The sequence below is a fragment of the Cetorhinus maximus genome, chromosome 10 (assembly GCF_964194155.1).
Source record: "Cetorhinus maximus chromosome 10, sCetMax3.hap1.1, whole genome shotgun sequence".
Classification (NCBI taxonomy): Eukaryota; Metazoa; Chordata; class Chondrichthyes; order Lamniformes; family Cetorhinidae; genus Cetorhinus; species Cetorhinus maximus.
Genome location: NC_135888.1, coordinates 84190773 through 84211124, shown reverse-complemented (window position 1 = coordinate 84211124; position 20352 = coordinate 84190773). Strand labels below are relative to the sequence as shown.

Sequence of the window (20352 nt, the reverse complement as noted above, 5' to 3'; positions counted from 1 at the left end):
TAACATTCGTGCCACACAAGTGCCAGGTTCCAATCTCCGTAGAGACTAATAACTTCTAAAAAGAAAATCAAACTTCCAGTTAATAGCTGAAAAGGATGACAGAACAAGATTTCAAGTTTTGAGTCTTTAACTATAACAAACAGATTAAAAGCACTCTTTACTAAACACTATTTTTGTAGACACTTTATATGTTAAATTACAGAACAGAACTTTGCCCTTTTGCTTTTAACACACACCAAAAAACACACTTCACAGGTATACTTTTCACCTACCCTTAAGTAGCCATTCGATTTTCATGGATCCAGTTCCAGGTGATTCTTAGCTCCCAAGGATTTACTTCCATTCCTTTCCTTTCCCAACCTGGTAACTTTTAACCCGGAACTGCTTTTCATGGTGAGGGTTTTTCCTGGTGATCCTCCCTCTAGTGAAAGCTAGACGAATCTTCCAGCATTGTTTCACATCTTCACGAATTTGATCTTTTCCAAACAAGAAAGCGAGCTCAACCCACATTCCTGCATGCTGAACCATGGAGACTTTTGGCCTCTAGTAGCTCTATCTCTCACAGATCCTGGCAGACTGCTTGTGTCTGAGAGTTTCGGGGATATCTTAGAAACTCTTCCCCTCTCACAGCCTATCTCCATGGCAATATGAATCACATGGGCTTTGTATCCAGGTAGAAATGCTGATTCATTATGTTTGAGACCCAACTCTCTCTCACCTGAGAGTTTCGGGGATATCTTAGAAACTCTTCCCCTCTCACAGCCTATCTCCATGGCAATATGAATCACATGGGCTTTGTATCCAGGTAGAAATGCTGATTCATTATGTTTGAGACCCAACTCTCTCACCTGAGAAGCAAATTGACAGTTTACAGCATAACTGTTCACAATCCGACAATCTAAAGACCTTCCTGGGATTTTGAAGGCTAGCAGTCAACACAGATACTGTGGAAATTGCCTCCAAGTGTGAACACCTTATTCCTCCTTTCCTCCTTCCTTTCATCTTTAACAGCCATATCACCCAGGCCTGTTTTTAGGCAGACTTCAAAGCAGGTCACATAACTCCCTTCATTTTGCACTAAATTAAAGATACCTCATAACTGGAAATGATCATCTCCAACAATAAAGAATCTAACCATCCCTCTTTGATGTTCAATGCCATTACCAATGCTGAATTCCACACCATCAACATCATGGGGATTGCCAATGACTAGAAACTTAATTAGACAAGCCAGATAAATACAGTGGCTACAAGAGTAGGTCAGAGGCTGGGAATTCTGCAGCAACTCACCACCTGATTCCCCAGTGCTTGGCCACCATCTACAAGGGCATAAAGCAGGATAGTGCCAGAATACTCTCCACTTGTCTAGATGAGTGCAGCTCCAACAACACTCAAGAAGGTCGACACATTCCGGGACAAAGCAGCCCGCCTGATTGGCACTCCATCTACCACCTTAAACATTCACTGCTTTCACCACTGGTGCACAGTGGCAGCAGTGCATATCATTTACAAGATGAACTGCAGCAACTCTCCAAGGCTCCTTCAACAGCACCTTCCAAACCCATGACCTCTACCACCTAGAAGAAAAAGGGCAGCAAATGTGTAGGAACACCATCACCTGCAAGTTCCCCTCTAAGCCACACACCAGCCTGACTTGGAACTATATCACCGTTCTTTACTGTGACTGGGTCAAAATCCTGGGACTCTGTTCTGAACAGCACTTTGGGTGTACCCGCACCTATAGACCAACAGTGATTGAAGAAAGGGCTCTGGACTTGCCAGTGATGCGCAGGAAAGAATTTAAAAGAACTGCAAATTCTGAGCTAGTGGTCAATTTTCTCTTGCCTATTTCTTCTTGAGACCCAAATCTCCTATAAAACAGACTTTCGTTGGTAAAAGAGACAATCGCTGTTTGCTGGAGGTTAAGACTATTAGAACTCAAACCTCTGGCTGAATGCAGAATTATTCTAGCTGAACGTGCATCTCTTATAACATTATTTGGCCATGATGTGCCACAGTCTTCTGAAAATGACCATCAAATTCTGACTTGTTCAATGCAAAATACATTATGGATGGTTGTACAGATATTTTTGTGCTGCTGCAGTTTAATGTGACCCTTCTAATGATTAAATTAATGAATAGGACAACACATCAAGCTGTTTTCATCATGTTTTCTAGTAAATACCCATATAAGAGCACAGAACAGGTTCCTGTGCATCGTTATGGATGCTGCATTTCTCTTTCAAAGCCATGACTAACCATATACAAACTATAGCCCTGAATGGGATTACTGATGGACATCAAACTTAAATGCAGGAAGTGCAAGAGTTATTCTGAACTTTTCAAAATTAATTACTTGGCTACTTTAGATTGACAAGCTGTAACTTCTAAATAGCTCATTTCAGTGAATTCAGACTCTCAGTTACTTCAAAGTACCTTCAAATGAATCGCCTACTTATGTGTAAGAATGGCATCACCATAGATCTGATTTGGCTGGACACTCCAAAAAGACTCTCTCAATTAAATTAAGTAATAGATGATGAAATTGTTAACTAAGAATTCTTCAATCTTCCATGAATTAGTGCCTGTTCACTAACTCAGAAGTCTCAGTATTTATTATCAGTTTTCTACAGGACTCTAAAACTTTGTGTGATTATTAATTCAAATCAGCCATTACCAAACAAGCTGTTTATTACCTAGCTGGAAAACTTGTGTTCTATTCAGGTTTTGTGAAAGTTATAAGCCAATTACTGAAAATCATGCTGTTAATGACCAAAGTTTTGGCTTTGGGGAACTGATTTTGCTGAATCTGAGACAGCTAAATTTGCTAATGCAAATAAAATCCTCGATTAGCTGCATTCAAAAACATTCTGGTTGCTGTGCAATGTGCTGCCATGGCACTATTGTAGGTATGGGTAGTAGGACTTCTCTCTCTCCTGTGGTTCACCAGTTAATTCCCTCAACCAAAGAAACACTTAGGACTCATCCACAACCATGTCAAAACAGCTCACCATATATAATAGATAAATGCATCAGCAAAGCACATTAAAGAAATAATTTGTATTTATATAGTGCCATTCACGGCCACAGACTGTCGCCAAGTGCTTCAAAAGTAACAAATTACTTTTGAAGTGTAGTCACTGTTGTAATGTAAGAAGCATATTGCCAGCACTGTACAGCTGAACAACACTAACTTGCTTTGAATATGCCTTGCAGTCTTCCATTGTGCAGCATATGAAGCATCAGTTCTTCAGAAAATAAGTACTGGCCAACTCCCAACATAAGTGCACTGAGAAAGCATTTATGATGCAACGTTTGAAGGCATTTGAGACCTTCTCTACTACTGAACTCTAGATGTTTACATCAAAGAATTGTGTCCACGCCAGATCTTCGTTAGAGCAATCCAAAACTAATCACACTGTCACAGGCTCTCCCTGTAGCCCTGCTTCTACTTCAAATATTTGTCCAATTTTCTCTTAAGAGATACAGTGGTTTATGCCTCAATGACTTGCTGTGGTAAAGCATTTCGTGTTCCAACAACCTGCTTGTGCCTTGTAGATAGTGGACGGGCTTTGGGGTGTCAGGAGGAGAGTTACTTGCCTCAGAATTTCCAGTTTTGGACCTGTTTTTGTGGCCACAGTATTTCTATGTCCTCAGTTCACTTTCTTGTCAATGGTAACCCCCAGGATATTGGTAGTGGAAGATAATGCCATTGAATGTCAAAGAGAGATGGTTAGGTTCTCTCTTGTTGGAGATGGTCATTGCCTGAAACTTGTGTGGCATGAATGTTACTTGCCACTTGTCAGCCCAAGCCCGAATGTTGTCCGAATTGCTGCATTTGGACATGGACTGCTTCAGTATCTGAGGAGTTCCGAATGGTACTGAACGTTGTACAATTGTCAGCGAACATCCCCACATTTTATCTTATGATGGAGGGAAGGTGTTTGATGAAATAGCTGAAGATGGTCGAGCCTAGGACACTACCCTGAGGGACTCCTGCAGTGATGTCTTGGAACTGAGGTGATTGACCTCCAACAACCACAACCATCTTCCTTCGTGCTAGGTATGACTCCAACCAGTGTTTCCCCTCCGATTTCCATTAACTTCAATTTTGCTCAGACTCTATGATGCTATACTTGGTCAAATGCTGCCTTAATGTCAAGGGCAGTCACTCTCCATCGGGAACAGAGGTGGTGTAGCCAGTTTAGAATATATTCACTTTCTAATTTATTTAAAATTATTTAAAAGTTGGTGATGACATCAGTAATTAAAAAACTAGAAAGTAAGATTTGAGATGGAAGAAAATTTAATTGGGAAGAAATTACAAAAAGGCCACAAAAATTAGTATGAATGTATAACACTGAATAAGGTAGTAGGGCCAAATAAATACACACCAGATTTTCCATTACATCAGCGGGGAAACACGCCGGCCCAGAACATGCCTGGACAAGTGTGATGTGCAGAAGTCAAGACTTACCGTTAGGGCTTTGCTTTGATCATGGACATCCGGGGAGCAGAAGATGTTGGAGCCCTATAGCTCCCGGACCCTGGAGGATGCTGGGTGGATTCTCATGGACGTGACTCTCCTGCGAAGCAGCTCACTGAAGGTGGGGGGTCTCCGTTGATGCTTCGGCTCTGCTTCGCCATGATTTTGGCAATGGGCTGCTGCAGATGATCGGCAAGGCGGGGGAGAGGAAGGTCTCGCTGTGAATGGGAGAGGAAGGTGTAGCCGGGGGCGGGTGTGGAGGAAAGACTAAGTTTGACTGGGAGAGGAAGGTGTAGCGGGGTGGTTGAGGTTGGCAGGAGGTGCGATGGTGGTGATTTTGATATGGGGAGGAGGGTGTAACGGGGGAGAATGCGGCAAATGGGGAAGTAGGTGTGGGGGATGGGTGAAGGTTATATGGGTGGGAGTTCGGAGGGGGGAATATGATGGGAGGGGGGAAATAAGGGTGGAAGAGGTCAAAATGGATGGAGGTCGGGTTTTCAGAAGGTAGAGAACGTGCACGTTCACCTAGACATCCTGGAAAGACAAGTGTTTGGATTGGTAGGTGTCAGTGTGGAGGTGGAAGGTGATGTCAGGGGGTTCGAGTGTGATGGGGGAAAAGACATGGGTGACTGGGGAAGCTGAAGATAGACTTGACAATTACCATTGCTCAGAATTTTGCAGAGGAGATTTACCAGGATGTTGCCTGGGCTGGAGAGATTGGATAGACTGGGGTTATTTTCCCTGGAGCAGAGGAGATTGAGGGGGGACATGATTGAAGTGTATAAAGTTATGAGGTGCATAGATAGGGTAGACAGGAAGGAACTTTTCCCCTTAGTAGAGAGATCAATAACCTGGGGACATTTATTTAAGGTAAGGGGCAGGAGGTTTAGAGGGGATCTGAGGAAGAATTTTTTCACCCAGAGGGTGGTGGGAATCTGGAACTCACTGCCTGAAAGGGTGGTAGAGGCAGAAACCCTCATAACATTTAAGAAGTACTTGGATGTGCACTTGCAATGCCATGGCATACAGGGCTATGGGCCTAGTGCTGGAAAATGGGATTAGAATAGTTAGGTACTTGTTTGATCGGTGCAGACTCGATGGGCCGAAGGGCCTTTTTCTGTGCTGTAGACCTCTATGACTCTAAATCAAAAGTGAGCGGAGCCGCATGTTGGGCAGGCACAGGTGCTGCATGGGAGTGCAATAAGTGGGTGGGCGGAGATGCAGGTCAGCTCAGATGGACAACTGAAAGAGAACCCCAGCAGGCAGCATTGAAAATGCTCGGGACAGTAAGATGAGTGTGATGGAGGAAGGCTGCACATGCATGGGAGAGTGCCTGCACAAGGCTCCGAAAGGCCCTGCCACACACACATACTTGTCCCTCCAGAATCACTTGTGGTCCGGCTGGGTGCAGCTGAACTGCTAGTGGGGAGGCGATGCAATGGGAGGACTCATGAAGCCTGTCAATCCTTTATAAAAGACACTAGCATTGACCTTACTACTGATATTAGGATAACCAGTCTCTAATTCTCTGTTCTCTCCCTCCTTTTTTAAATAGTGGGGTTACATTTGCCACCCTCCAATCTGCCGGGACTGTTCCAGAATCTACAGAATTTTGGAAGATGGCAAACAATGCATCAACTATTTCCATGGCCACCTCCTTTAGTACCCTGGGATGTAGATTATCAGGCCCTGGGAATTTATCGGCTTTCAGTCCCATTCATTTCTCCAGCACTTTTTTTAGTAATACTAATTTCCTTCAATTCCTCTTCCTCACTAAACACTTGGTTCCCTAGCATTTCTGGGAAGTTATTTGTGTCTTCCTCTGGGCCACCCTGCAGCCATGTCTCAGTAATCGCAATCATATCGTACCCGTTTACATCTATTTGCGCTGTTAATTCGCATACCTTATTGCAAATGCTCTGTGCATTCAGATGCAGTGCCTTTAGACTTGTCTTTTTATCAGTTTCACATATCTTTTTTTGTACTATGACACTATTTGCTGCTAGCCCTTGTTTCCTCTGCCTTCCACTTTTGCTTTCTACTTTTCTGTCTTACGTGCCTATCTTAGTTTCCCTCTTCTGTGTCTCCCTGCTCAGGACCCCATCCCTTGCCCAGTCCTGGTCTGGAGACATGAAGTAGACTGCACTCTGGTGGGCTTAAAAATGGCGCCTGGAACGAGGAAGCACTGAGATCACAGCGTGGCAGGCAAATCTGAGCCCGCCTACCAGTGATCTGGAGTGTTTCCTGTGAATGCATTATTAATGAGGCGGAATGCGCGGGGGATGGGACGATACGGTGTGAAAACCCGCCATTGTGGCTGGTGGGTAAAATGTCTTTTTTCACGCCTGCTACCACACTTGGTGCAAATCTGGGATGATTCTGCCCTAGGAGTAGAGTGAAATCATAAAAAAAAATTTAACATATATTTCAGATTACTAGCTGAATCCCCAGTGAGACTACCAGAATATATCAAAACACACACTTGCACTTTTGCTGTCAGACAGCAGTCACCTTGTGTTGCAGTGAAGGAAAGTGCTATCATTAGAAGGGGGATTCAGTATCGAGAAACAGATGGGGTTTTAAGTGCATTACCTGTCAACAGCATCTAGTGTGAACCTGCAGTGTGACATCAAGATTGCTGCCAGAGACTGGAAGGAAACTCACTCAGATTGATTGTTCCTCCTCAGTATTACCAAAATGTGACTTTCAGCAACCATTTAGAATTGATTATCTTAGGTCTACATACTCTACAGGACCTTCAAAGGACTGATTGGAAGAACTGATTTAGACAAGCAAAATTAATTTGAATTGATTAGACCAAGGTTTACTTATTTATTTATTTTGTTTAAAAAAAGTCACTGAGCACACAGATCCTGCAAGCAGGTGTGACTAGAATCTTTCCTGGAGGCTTTACTACAAAGGAGACCTTGTGGGTAATAGCTTATTCAAAACAGCACAGTATGATATATGGCTATCCATCTTATTGAGGTATTTTGTCATTTAAAGATTGCCTGATGTACTTTGTATGAAGGGAATTCTTCTATCTTATTATGATTGGAATCATACAAGGCAGTCCATTTTCTAAATTTTATTTTGTTGTGTCTTTATCTGTTACACCAACCAGCAAATGGAGAAGAATCAGTGTAGGTAAATATTTCTAAAACTAACAAAATAACTCAGCCACTAACATGGCGATCACTGTAACAGAATAAAAATTGTAATTAACCACAAATTGTCACCTAACATTTGCACTGATAGCACTGCATTGTAAGATTGCTTCAAACCCATGTTCAACCTTCTTATCAAGCATTGTAGAATAAATTAAATCCTGCACTATTGCATTTTGCATTATTGTTGTCATATCATTTGTGAGAGAGGTTTCTAGGCCTCATGAGGTAATAACAATAGTGAATTTTATTTGGGTTTTTAAGTCATTATAATACCCTTTTGTCCTTCATGCCCTGAAGTGTGCCGAATCTAACTGCTCAGCTGAATAGTATGTGTATAATTCTAATGCTGTTATGGACAGTCAGGCTGCCGCCAAATTGATTAAGTACTATGGTCTAGAAATTGTATCATGCCCAAATTGAGTGTGATTCAGACACAGCATGTACTAGAAGTGCCTAATAAGGCCGACAGCATGATTAAGGATGGGGCGGTAATAAGATGGGAGCCTAATGTGAGTTTGGGGAAAGTTGTGGGAGGAAATTGGGAAAAGGTGAGAGGAAGCTGGCAGTGGCCTGCACCTGGAGTGCTCCTGCTTCTCTTAGCTTCACGTTAAGGTAAATTTTCTAATGGTTCCTCTTTCGGCCTTACATTCGGGACAAGTCAATTTTCAGACATGATCCTAACACATGAATACATCTAAATGAGACCTGATCTATGCTTTAGGCAGTCACCAGGCCCAAATCAAAGTAGTGTTGGATGTTTTACTAACATTGCTTGGCAACTTCTTTGCACCTGTCTTCTACCTAGAAAGTGGGTTCCTTCAGATCCATTTTCACCCTCTTAATGTTAGACACACCCACATTATACTTTCTTATTCTTTCTGTAGTCTGTCGCATACTGTGCATGGTATAACATTAACATTGGCTAACCCTGGAAAGTTAAGCATGTATCATGTACCATTTACCTGTCATCTGTATTTGAAAGAATAAAGGTACTATTTGACCTCAACTTTGAAGGGCCTAGCGTGTAGATTTTGGATACTTCTATCCTTGAAATGCAATTTAACTGTATATGTATTGCCTGTAAAACTGCATAAATTAAATTAACTGTGCTTATTTAGTGCCTTTTATGTTCTCGGGACATCCCAAAGCACTTCACAGCAAAAGATTTATTAGTGAAGTGTAATCACTGTTCTTGTGTAGACAGTTGTGTAGACAATTTGTGAACAGCAAGGCCACACAAGCAGCAAACAAGACAACTAACGAGTTAATCTGCTTTGGTGTTGTTTCAAGGGATGAATATTAACCTGGAAAGAGAAGTTGCAAAACATTTTATGCTTTTTTAATTGCTCAGATTACATGCCTGCAAGGAAAGCATTATTACCTATGATAGTGGAAAGTGATTATCGTAAAATTGACCTGACTGATATATTCCTAACCTATGCTTGCCAAGAACTAAATTCCTATCAACAAAAGGCATATAAATGCCTTTTTTAGACTTAAGATCGAGACATGAAGTCAATCCATTAGAGTCAGAGTGTGGTAGTAATTCTACACAATGCTTTACCATGCAGAATTTTTGAAATATTAACTGTATTTAATATGACAAGGATAAAGTCAATGGGGGAAAAAATAGTTGGTCCATACTTTTACTTTGCCATCAAATTTGCACTGTCACAGTGATCATCAAAAAGCTATTACTGTATCAAGCCATGTTAAAAGGTTAATTTTATCTAGATTGTTCCTTTTTTCTGTGACTGAGGTTTATAGCAGATGAACTCTGATTATACTCCTTGTCTTGCAGTTTGGTTCAGTGGCTGGTGAGGACCGACTATATTCAGACTTTCCAGAAATTGACCTTTCCCAGCTGGACGTGAATGACCTTGATTCAGTTAGCTGCCTTAGTGAACTTCGGTGGGACAATGACCAAACAGAAATAAGTTCCAGCCAGTATAGTACAGATGATTCTGAGCTTTTTGAAGTAAGTATGCATTTCAGTTCTTGTGCTTAATTCTGAAAATGGTAAATAAGCTTAAACTTAGTAGAAGATAATTCCTTGAAGTTCCACTGGAGCTAAAACATTTTGTTATGCTAATCATATGTCATTTCTATATATTTTATATGGGAAGTGGTAAACTGAGATCATTATTGATTATCAGGCTGTGCACGCTCATGTATTAGCCAAAGGATATTGAAGACCACACTGGGGTAGTTTAATATATATAAATCTAATTACTATCAATGTAATGAACACTTGCATCACACACACAGGGTCATTCCATGAAATATGCTTGAGGGGCAAATTGGCTGAGGTGGATTGGGAAAATTAGTTTAAAATTATGACCGTACATATGCAATGGGTAATCTTTAAAGAATTATTACATCGTTTATGGCAATTATACATTCCTTTAAGGCACAAAAACCCAAAAAGAAAACTCAGTCAACCATGACTAAAAAGGAAGTTAAAGATTGCATAAGATCAAAAGAAAAGAGAAGAAAAGTTGCCAGAAATAGTAGTAATCCTGAGGATTGGGAGCATTTTAGAATACAGCAAAGGAGAACCAAGAAACTGATAAAGAAAGGGAGAACAGAATATGAATGTAAACTAGCAAAAAACATAAAAACGGACTGTAAAAGCTTCTATAGGTGTGTGAAAGGGAAACGTTTCGCTAAGAGAAATGTGGATCCATTTCAAGCAGAGTCAGGAGAATTTGTATTGGGGAATAGAGAAATGGCAAAGAAGCTAAATGATTACTTTGTGCCTGTCTTCACTGTAGAAGATACAAGAAATCTCCCAGAATTAGAGATCCAAGGCACTAGAGAGAATGAGGAATTTTAAAAAATGTGTATTATTAAGAAGGCTGCATTGGAGAAAGTAATGGGACTGAAGGTTGATAAGTCCCTCGGACCTGATGGCCTACATCCCAGAGTTTGAAAGAGGTAGCGATAGAGATAGTGGATGCATTGGTGATCATCTTCCAAAATTCTATAGATTCTGGAATGGTTCCTGCAGATTGGAAGGCGGCAAATGTCTCTCCACCATTGAAGAAGGGAGGGAGAGAGAAAACAGGGAACTACAGACCTGTTAGCCTTACATCAGTAGTAGGGAAAATGCTAAAATCAATTCTAAAGGATGTGATAAATTGACACATGGATGATAATCTAATTGGGCATAGTCAATATGGATTTATGAATGGGAAATCATGTTTGATGAACCTGTTGGAGTTTTTTGAGGATGTTACTAACAGAATTGATAAAGGGGGGTTGGTGGATATAGTGTACTTGGATTTCCAGAAGACTTTTGATAAAGTCCCCCACAGGAGGTTGGTTAGCAAAATTACAGCACATGGGATAGGAGGTGATATACTGGCATGGATTAAGGATTGGTTAATAGGCAGAAACAGAGAGTAGGAATAAACAGGTCATTCTCGCGTTGGCAGGCTGTGAATAGTGAGGTATCACAAGGATCAGCACTCGGGTCCCAGCTGTTCACAATATTTATTAATAATTTGGATGTGGGGACCAAATGTAATATTTCTAAGTTTGCGGATGACACCACGCTAGGTGGGAGTGTGTTGTGAGGAAGATGCAAAGCGGCTTCAAGAGAATTAGGACAGACATAGTGGGCAGAATCTTCCAGTCAGCATGCGGGGGCGGGCCTGACATGTAAAATGATGCGTGATGATGTCGGGCGTGCATCCTGACATCATCGCGATATTTCGTTCGGCAGGCGCGCTCCAGGGTCGGCTGCGCATCCGCCGAAATGTTAAGGGCCTATTAAGACCATTAGGAAATGAATTAAAGAATTCAAGAACGCTGCACATCCAACCTTAAGGTTAATGGGCAGACGAAAAGCCCAAGCGGCCTTTGCGTTATTCAGGAAATCTTATCCAGAGGTGGGATGAGGTTTCCTGAAGCTTTTATAAAACAAATAAATATATGAATGAATGAATGAATGAATGAATTTTATGAATAAAGTATATTTTTACAAAAAAAAACAAATAAATAAAACTGAGAGTTCTCAGTTCTGCCGAAGGGCCATGAAGGCTCGAAACGTTAACTGATTTCTTCTCCGCCGATGCTGCCAGACCTGCTGAGTTTTTCCAGGTAATTCTGGCTTTAATCTAATTAAGACACACACACTCTCTCTCTCTCTCTCGCGCGCACACACACACACACACACACACACACACTAGAACTCTATTTTAAAATAATTTCCAATAACATTATAGACATTCTTATATCTTGACAGTTGGTGCAATTACAAAACATTGTTTGACCCCAGTTTTCACCGAGATAGGGTCTGTGGTTGTTCTGTTGTTGAGGAATGCGATTTACATGTCATTGTGGAGTAGGTGGAGAATGGTGACAAATTTCTGAGGACTGCTAAATTTGAGGAGGATACTCCATAAGCCTTTGTGGTCGACAGAGTCAAAGGCTTTCATGAGGTAGAGAAAGGCAATGTAGATGACACATTGTGTTGTATTTTTCTTGAATTTGCCATACAATGAAGATCATGTCTGTGGCGCCTTTTGATGGGCAAAACCTGCATTGCGACTCTGGAAGGAGTTCTTCGGCCACTGGGAGGAGGTGATTGAGGAGGATCCTTACAGTGATCTTTCCTGTGGCAGATAGCAGGGAGATTCATCTGCAGTTACCGCAATCTCTCTTGAATATAGTCATGATCACAACATCCCTGCGATCCCTTGTCATGCACTCACCTCCCCGAATGAGGGATAGGAGGTTGTGCAGCTGTGCCAGGAGTGTATCTCTGCCATGTTTTAGAATTTCAGTAGCAATTCCATCTGTTATTGAGGCCTTGTTATTTTTCAGCTGTTGAATGGCTTTTGCAACTTCACTCAGGATCAGGTTAGTGCATGAGCCCTTGAGTGCTTGGGCCAAGGATCATTTTGACAGCGCTGAAGGAACTGCGCATGTCATTGATGTCCACGTGTTATTGGGTCCGCCGTGTTCTGTCTACTCCGTATTTGTTCATTGTGTCACAGATTTCATGCTATCCTGCTCCCTTCAGCTGCTTGTAATAGTGCTGCTTTTCTCTTGAGGTGTGGTGGCGTTTCCAGTCTGACTAAGGCAGACATCGATGATGAGATGCATCATCGCCTCCAATGTGTCTGCTCAGCCTTCGGCCAACTGAGTAACAGATATTTGAGACCAAGATTTCAAACCCAGACTAAGGTCTTGGCTTACTAGGCAGCAGTGATCCCTGCGGTGCTTTATGCTTCAGAGACAGGACAATCTACAGCGGGTATCTCAAAGCACTATAGAAGTACCATCAGCAATGCCTTTGCAAGATCCTTCAAACCCAGTAGCAAGAAAGGCAGTCCAACAGCAGCATCCTCTCCCAAGCCAACATGCCCAGCATCGAGGCGCTAATCACTCAAAACCAGCTGCACTGGATGAGACATATCATTCGTATGTCTGACACCAGACTCCCAAAGCAGCTGCTTTACTCAGAACTCGGGCATGGCAAAAGAATCCCAGGGGGACAGTGGAAACGCTTTATCGATGACTTCAAAGCATTCCTAAAGAGATCAAACATCCCTGGTGAGGGTCAGATATAGGTCGAGGAGGGGGTTAGTTGGGGTATCAGCAGCAAGGGCAGCGGAGTGGCTTTCAGCAGGCGACCCACCCCCAAACTCCTGAGGCCAGGTTCCTTGATCAGGCACCGAGTGCCTGACAATGAGGGATCCCACCTCCCATGCCCCTGCAGGAGCCCACAAGGGTTTGCTTTTTGAACTTCCCACGTGCCGACTTTCCTACCTGCCACCGGTATTCAGCTAGCCCATTAGCGGATATTAATTGGAAATATCTAGACTTGGTGATGGAGGAACTTGATATGTTGACAGACGGGCATGATTCTGTGAGTAGAACTATTGTGAGCTTGTTAAAAACAAAAAACTACTGCGGATGCTGGAAATCCAAAACAAAAACAGAATTATCTGGAAAAACTCAGCAGGTCTGGCAGCATCGGCGGAGAAGAAAATAATTGACGTTTCGAGTCCTCATGACCCTTCAGATATAGGTCGAGGAGGGGGGTAGTTGGGATATCGGCAGCAAGGGCAGCCGAGTGGCTTTCAGCAGGCGACCCAACCTCCCCACCCCCAAACTCCTACTCAGTTCTGCTGAAGGGTCATGAGGACTCGAAACGTCAACTCTTTTCTTCTCTGCCGATGCTGCCAGACCTGCTGAATTTTTCCAGGTAATTCTGTTTTTATTGTGAGCTTGTTGCTTGATTAGTCTGTGGGAAAGCTTTCCTGGATGTTAATGAAGATGATTTTGCAGTGTTTTCTGAGCTGGGTATCCTGATTCAATATCTAGTTTGCAGCCAAGTGGCCTTTCTAGTTTGATTCTTGTTCTTCTTGCAGCATTAACTGAGTGACTTGCTAGGCCACTTCAAGAGGCAATTAAGAGTCAATGTCTGGAGTCATTTGGCCAGAATGGGTAGGGTTTCCTTCCTTGAAGGACATGGAACCAATTAAATTCATATTTACTTTTACTGGTACTAACCTTTTAGTTCCAGATTCAAATTCCCTGAGTGCCCAGAAATGACATTCTCTGGTTTTATTAGCCCAGGTCTCTGGATTACAAGACCATTAATATAACCACCATGCTGAAACAGAAGAAATTCAGCAGGGGCACCTCAGCACTCAATACTGATGCAATAAAGAGCAACAGTGATGAAGCTCCTCATGGTTGTTTCCACCTATGGAAATATATTACAACCAATGTAATTGTCTAGAACCTTGCTGCTTTTGTATAGAAGTACAAACATGGTATAAATGATTTGCTAGAGCATGCTTTCAACCTCAAAAAGCTTCTGAATTTTGGCCTGCCAGTTGATCATGCAAATTCTCTGAGCCTTTTGTGCTCTTAGCAGCTGCCAGAGTAATTTTTTTGACCTTGTTACAGTTCTTTTCAATCTGCATTATTATATATAAAAAAAAACAAAGTTCACATTGCTCCCACCAGGCAATAGATTAAGTGGGATGCAGAAAATTGCAGGCTTCCAAGATTCAAATCCCAATGGGTATACAAGATAGTAGAAAAGCATCCATCTGTGTTGCTCAGTTTATACAGAAGAGATTAAAATTAAAATTAAAATGTAAAATTCTATGTTCTTCATAGTTGCAAAATTAAAGGCAGTGCAAATGTGTCAAATGCCGTTATCTCTTTACTTTTATGTTGTAGATCATAGAGGAAGAAAATGAGGCCTTGCTGGCTGCTCTCACTGAGACACTGGACGACATCCAAGAAGATGATGTGAGCCTGTCTGCGTTCAAGGAACTTGCAGATGGAGTTGTGACTGATTCGTTGGAAACTGCCTCATTATCAACACCAGATGGCAGTCCTCCCACCACAAAGGCTGATGAACCATCTCTAGTAAGAATCCTTCCTACTGTTTAAAAGGAATTGGATGAGCCTCTGGGTACCCGCTGCATGGGTATAATGTAGGCAAAATAAGGTCTGATTTTTTTTAATTTTCAGGTTTAAAAATAGCAAAATAAGTTTTTTTTTGTTTCCTGTTAAATTGCATGTACCATTAATCACTTATATTATTAAAATAGGTTGCTGAAATAAAAAATGCATAAGATAAGATATAAAATATATGCCATTCATTTAAAAATGTTACAACCAGCTGCAACATTTTTCTTAAATAGGCTTGCAATTGATGAGCCTGTGCTGTCACCCCAAATGCCACCAGTGGTTGGCCATAAAGAGCTCTCTCAAATTTAGATTAAGATGGTCAGTTCTCTACTCACCCACACTCATCTGCTCCCCGCGCACCCTCCCCCCTGCCACCATCCACCTACACCAATGCCATCCCCTCCATTGAAAGGGAAAATTAATCTCTTTAGGTTCCTTGCCCAGGTCTGTATCCTAATATTTTAATTAAATATGAATTTGTAGGCCAGAAATAAAGCACAACATATCTGTAACAGTATACTTAAATAAATTGAATAGGTTTAGTAGATTGAAAAAGTATAAATGCACTTGGTATAATTAGTTATGTTAATCCTTTCACTGTAACATTTAACTACAAAGTAGCTAAGATCATATTTGACCATGCTTGGACCAAAAGATTCATGCACATTTTCTTCACATTATGTCATCTATAGCTTTCCTCTAATTTTTAAAAAAATTAGTAAATGTGACCATTCAGTTTTATTTTGTCAAAGTGAATTTTTGTACTAACTTTGTTATACCAGAAATAACTCTATTTTTGTTGAATAAATCTTGTGGATATTTAAATGAGTCAGAATTTTCAAAGAAGTGGTGGATGCAAAAAATAGTACATACTTGGGCATATTGGCAACCCAGTAGGCTGATCAGAGGATTCAGGTGATTCCATTAATCATGTCAATGCATGAGCAGTTTATAATCTGTCATCTGAAATGTGAGATTAGATTATAGTTTTTATATTGCTCCCTGGTGTCTGTTGTTATTTATAATATATACTGTTTCAACTTTATTCTGTTTTCGGTCAGGTTTTGTGTCATCAGCAGCTGTCAGTACAGACGCCAACTGTCAGTGTGCTCCATGTCTTTGATGAGCTTTGACGTTCATACGAGAGGATTAGCGATTAGACCGTCATTACTGCAGGTTTATTAAGACATGCTCTGCAGTCAATCTCTGTCCAGTATATATTATAAAGATCTAACACCAAGAAAATTTGAAATACTATACTATATACTGCTATTGCTTTTTTTGTTTACAAATGAAATTTATGTTAAACTTATGAGGTAATATTTTGGCATATACTTTTTGATAGTTAAGGAAACTTCTTCTGGCGCCACAAAATGTGCAGTTAAACTATGAACGGCAAAAGGGAAGCAACACGACGCGCCATGCATCCAGTAACTACAAGTCAAAATCACATCGTCCTTCTATCAAGGTATTCGCTTAGAGAACATTGCACATAAATGTAGCTAATGTGATTATTAAGCCTTTTAATGAGCTACACGAAATGTTATTAAATCAATGTCAAGGATACTGGCTTTTCAACATTTTCTCTTGTATATGATGATGAGGGTTTTTTAAAATTTAATTTGGCACTTTAAATTGAAATCAGAGAGGTAAATAAGAGTAGAAATATTTCAGTGAAGTGGTTGTAATGCAGAGTTTTCTCTGATGGCTCAGTTGGTTAGAATATTGTCTATAATTGATGTTTTGAAGAATTATGCAAAACCAGGAATGTTCCAGGTTTGATTTCTAAAATGATTGCAGCCTGGGCAATGATGTGGATACTGCCTCAGTGCCAGTGGTTTAGGGAGAGTAAAGGTCTAACAGGGTTCCTATTAAACTGCATTTTAATGCCCCCTGCTGGATGTGTATGTATGTGTGGACTTTAGGTGAGGAAAGGTTGTGAAGACCTTGGGCAGAGTTTTATGGTCCTCTGTCAGCAGGGTTGCAGGTGGAGGGGCTTTTAAATTCCCCGTGTGGCCTTCGTGCTGCCCTCCTGCTCGCCCCCCGACCTGTCTGCAGTTTTATGTGGGGTCGACACCCACCCCCGCCCCAATTGAGGCCCTTGAGTGGCCAATTGATGACCGCACTTAAGGGCTGCTTCCTGCCCGGCCTCAATTTGAGGGTGGCGGGAAGAGTTCAGCAGCAAGGCGTAAGCCTGGCAGATCATCCTGCTTGGGCCTCGGGCGTGAAGGGGGGTGCGCCACCCTCAAGGGCCCACTTTCCGCATCGGGTGCACCCTCCCCAAGATCAGTCCCCCGCAGGTGTTCCCTCCCCGCTTAACCTCTACTTTCAGATGCCCACCCCACTCTTCCCACCCATCTCTGGGGCTCACCACCCCTCCATGTTGTGAGACCCCTGCACTTACCTGGTCATGGACTCTGGGACAGAGAATCTGGGGACTGCTTGTGGTCCAAGTCCTGACCACTGCTGCTGGAACTACAGAGCTGCCGGCAAATCAGATTAGCTGGCAGCTCTCTGAGGTGGAGCTTCTGCCCGAGTGAGGGGCAGAAGTTCCATCTCCAGTCAATGAATGCTTCAGTGACTGCGGGGAAGCCAGTATCAGCAGGGTTGCATTCCCCGCTGACCCTTCAGGTGCTGAAAACCCTGCCATTGGAAAAATCTTGCCCCATGTTGAAATAGCATGTGGACTCTCCATTATCTACTCACACATGAGGAACAGCTGCGTAGATGAGGTATCAAATGTCTTTCAATGTCTTTGAAACCATTCCCACTGCATCACCAACTTGAAGAGTGGGGAAATTGTAGGGGAACAAGGAAGAGTGTAAAAACTCAAATATTAATGAATTGATCTGTTTCACATTTATTGTGCTCTTAATCCTTTCTTTGTTTTGTTTTTTAAAAAAAGGTGGAAGGCCCACAGGGCAGTAAGCAACACAGTACCTGTCAACGTCAGCATCGAGCATTCACAGAGTTACACAAGCACCTGACTTCAACTACCTGCCCTTCCCTGTTTAAAACAGATGATTCCAAACTCACTAATAAAGACCAAAGCAGTCCAGTGTGGACTTCACAGTATCATCAGTCACATCACCAGCAAGGTGAGAGTGAGGATGATGGTGATGTTGATGACAATTGTGTTAATGATGGTGCTAACAAAGAATTGGATTGCTTCAATAATGGGAATGGGGAACACAAACAAGGACACAAAATCCTGCGAAATGACACATCTTGCGTTGCACCCATTAAGTCTGAAGATGTGGTTGCATCAGCAACGGGCAATTGGACTAAAAGCACGCAGTTTACCACAGAAGCGGAATTACATTCAGTAATTGAGCTTATTAAGTACATGCACACCTATTGTCTTCCACCTAGGAAATACCTGCTAGATATGACTGAACAAGGTGGTAGCTGCAATGGCAGTTATAAAAAACAAAACACTGCCTGCTCTCTGCAGAAGCTTATACACCCCGGTGTAGACAAACAGAATCCCTTAAATTCAAATGTCAGTCCAGGGCTGGGAAGGAGCACTCCAGACATGTGCAAGTGGAATATAAGAAAGCTTTCCAAAAGTTCCATACTAAGGGAACTATTGGAAAAAAATATTGCTATAGATGTGAGCAAGCCTTATAGACTTCACAATCCTTTATATCCTGTTTACACTCTAAAATCTGGTAAAGGCCAGACTGTTCGGCCTCAGGTAGTACCCAAGCATGAATGTGACAGTGCTTATTGTACTGAAACCATCAAATGTACTCTGGAAAAGCACAGAAAGAAATGCAGTAAGAGCAAAGCTGCTAAAATGGGGGACACAGCAAGGAAACAGGGAAATACATGCCTTGCGGTTCGACGCTCATTGAGATTGAACCCTCAGGCTAATGAGGTCCTGAGCTCCGATTTAGAATCAGCTTCAGATAGCAGTTTGACTAGAATAGACCTGAAGAGAACTCTAAAGAAATCTGGGTCAGTGAATATGCAGACGATGTTCGAGGAGGAGGAGAAGAAGGAGCAGGTAGCAGAAATTGAGATAGATTGTTCTGGACAGCAACTCTGTGACAGTGGTGCACACATTGTGCCAGATGACCAGCGGCATCTGCAATCTTATAATCGAGTGCAATGGACTGAGGAGAACAACAATGAAGAAAGCTCGTTTATTCCTGACCTTCCTACAGTTTCCATGGTTCCATGCTGTAATATAGTTGAGGACTACCAAGCCTCCACTGCACAGGACTTCCCATTAAATGAAACCAAGATGCAAGAAATCAAGACTAGCAGAAAGCTAGGTAAATCCTATTTAGCCTATCTGCTTCATTCTTTTTAATAATTATACAAAACTATGCCCCTGAATCTCTTTCAAAGCTTATTATAACATTCCTCCAGTCTTTTGGAAAATTACATTCATTTTCATTAATGCTGAAAGATTAACTCCTGTAACCATTTTCAGGCACTGTTTATTCTCACTACCATATTACCTTTTTGAGGCAACATTTCTCTGCTGGCTGTTTCTTACAATGATGTGATTTGCTTTTGCCTTGTTTTTTTCCTCACTTTTTGTAGCGAGAATACCAAGAGATGGCATCTTATTTCATGATAATTTGTTGCATCCTTTAACATTTAACTGGAATGTTGAGACGATTTTTAAAAAAAATCATCTGCTAATACTGTAGTTTCAAAAAAAATGATTTAGTATATTAGTACTGGAGGTTTGAACCACATTTTAAAGTTTGCACCTATTTCAGTGTAGGAACATCTTAAAGGGGCCTTCTCTCCATCCCTAGGTTTCTGTGTCTCCCTGGTTGAAATTCTCCCAGTACTGGCTTCCACCCTTAAAATAATCTTTTTCTCCATTATGGTTGCTTGAAATTGATAAAGCACCAGCTGATAATTTCCAATTTCAATAGAAACTGTAGTACAACAGTTCAGAAACCCTATTCCTATTTGTCTCTGGTGCCAGTATGGTGTGTTTAATATATTGGATGGAATAACTTTATTGTGTCCATTTACTCTGAAAGGAATGGTTAGCTAAATCGTGCTAAAGTGCAGCAATACACAGAAATCAGATGGGGAAGTAGTCTGCATCCTGTTGGGGCAAAACGCACAAAAAGGGCATATGATATGGAGCAGGTGTACATTTTAAATGGTGTTGATAGAAAACTATCAGTCTTTCCATTTACCCATTCATCCATTGACTGAAGATGATGAGAAAACAACAGCTTTAGGTAGCTCTAACTTTAAAATACACTAAACAATGTTAAA

At 41.6% G+C, this 20352-nt stretch overlaps 1 protein-coding gene across 4 annotated transcripts in view; it reads left to right on the top strand.

Moving 5' to 3' along the window:
* Window positions 1-20352, top strand: part of LOC144685809 (peroxisome proliferator-activated receptor gamma coactivator 1-alpha-like) — a 150575-nt gene that overhangs the window by 107253 nt on the left and 22970 nt on the right. For 2 of the 4 annotated variants that reach the window (XM_078550713.1, XM_078550714.1), the window contains 4 exons: window positions 9458-9634; window positions 14863-15054; window positions 16445-16567; window positions 18005-19379. In XM_078550713.1, the coding sequence (XP_078406839.1) occupies window positions 9458-9634; window positions 14863-15054; window positions 16445-16567; window positions 18005-19379 (1867 nt within the window). The remainder of the gene's footprint in view (window positions 1-9457; window positions 9635-14862; window positions 15055-16444; window positions 16568-18004; window positions 19380-20352) is intronic. The other 2 variants (XM_078550716.1, XM_078550715.1) reach the window with 2 other exon arrangements.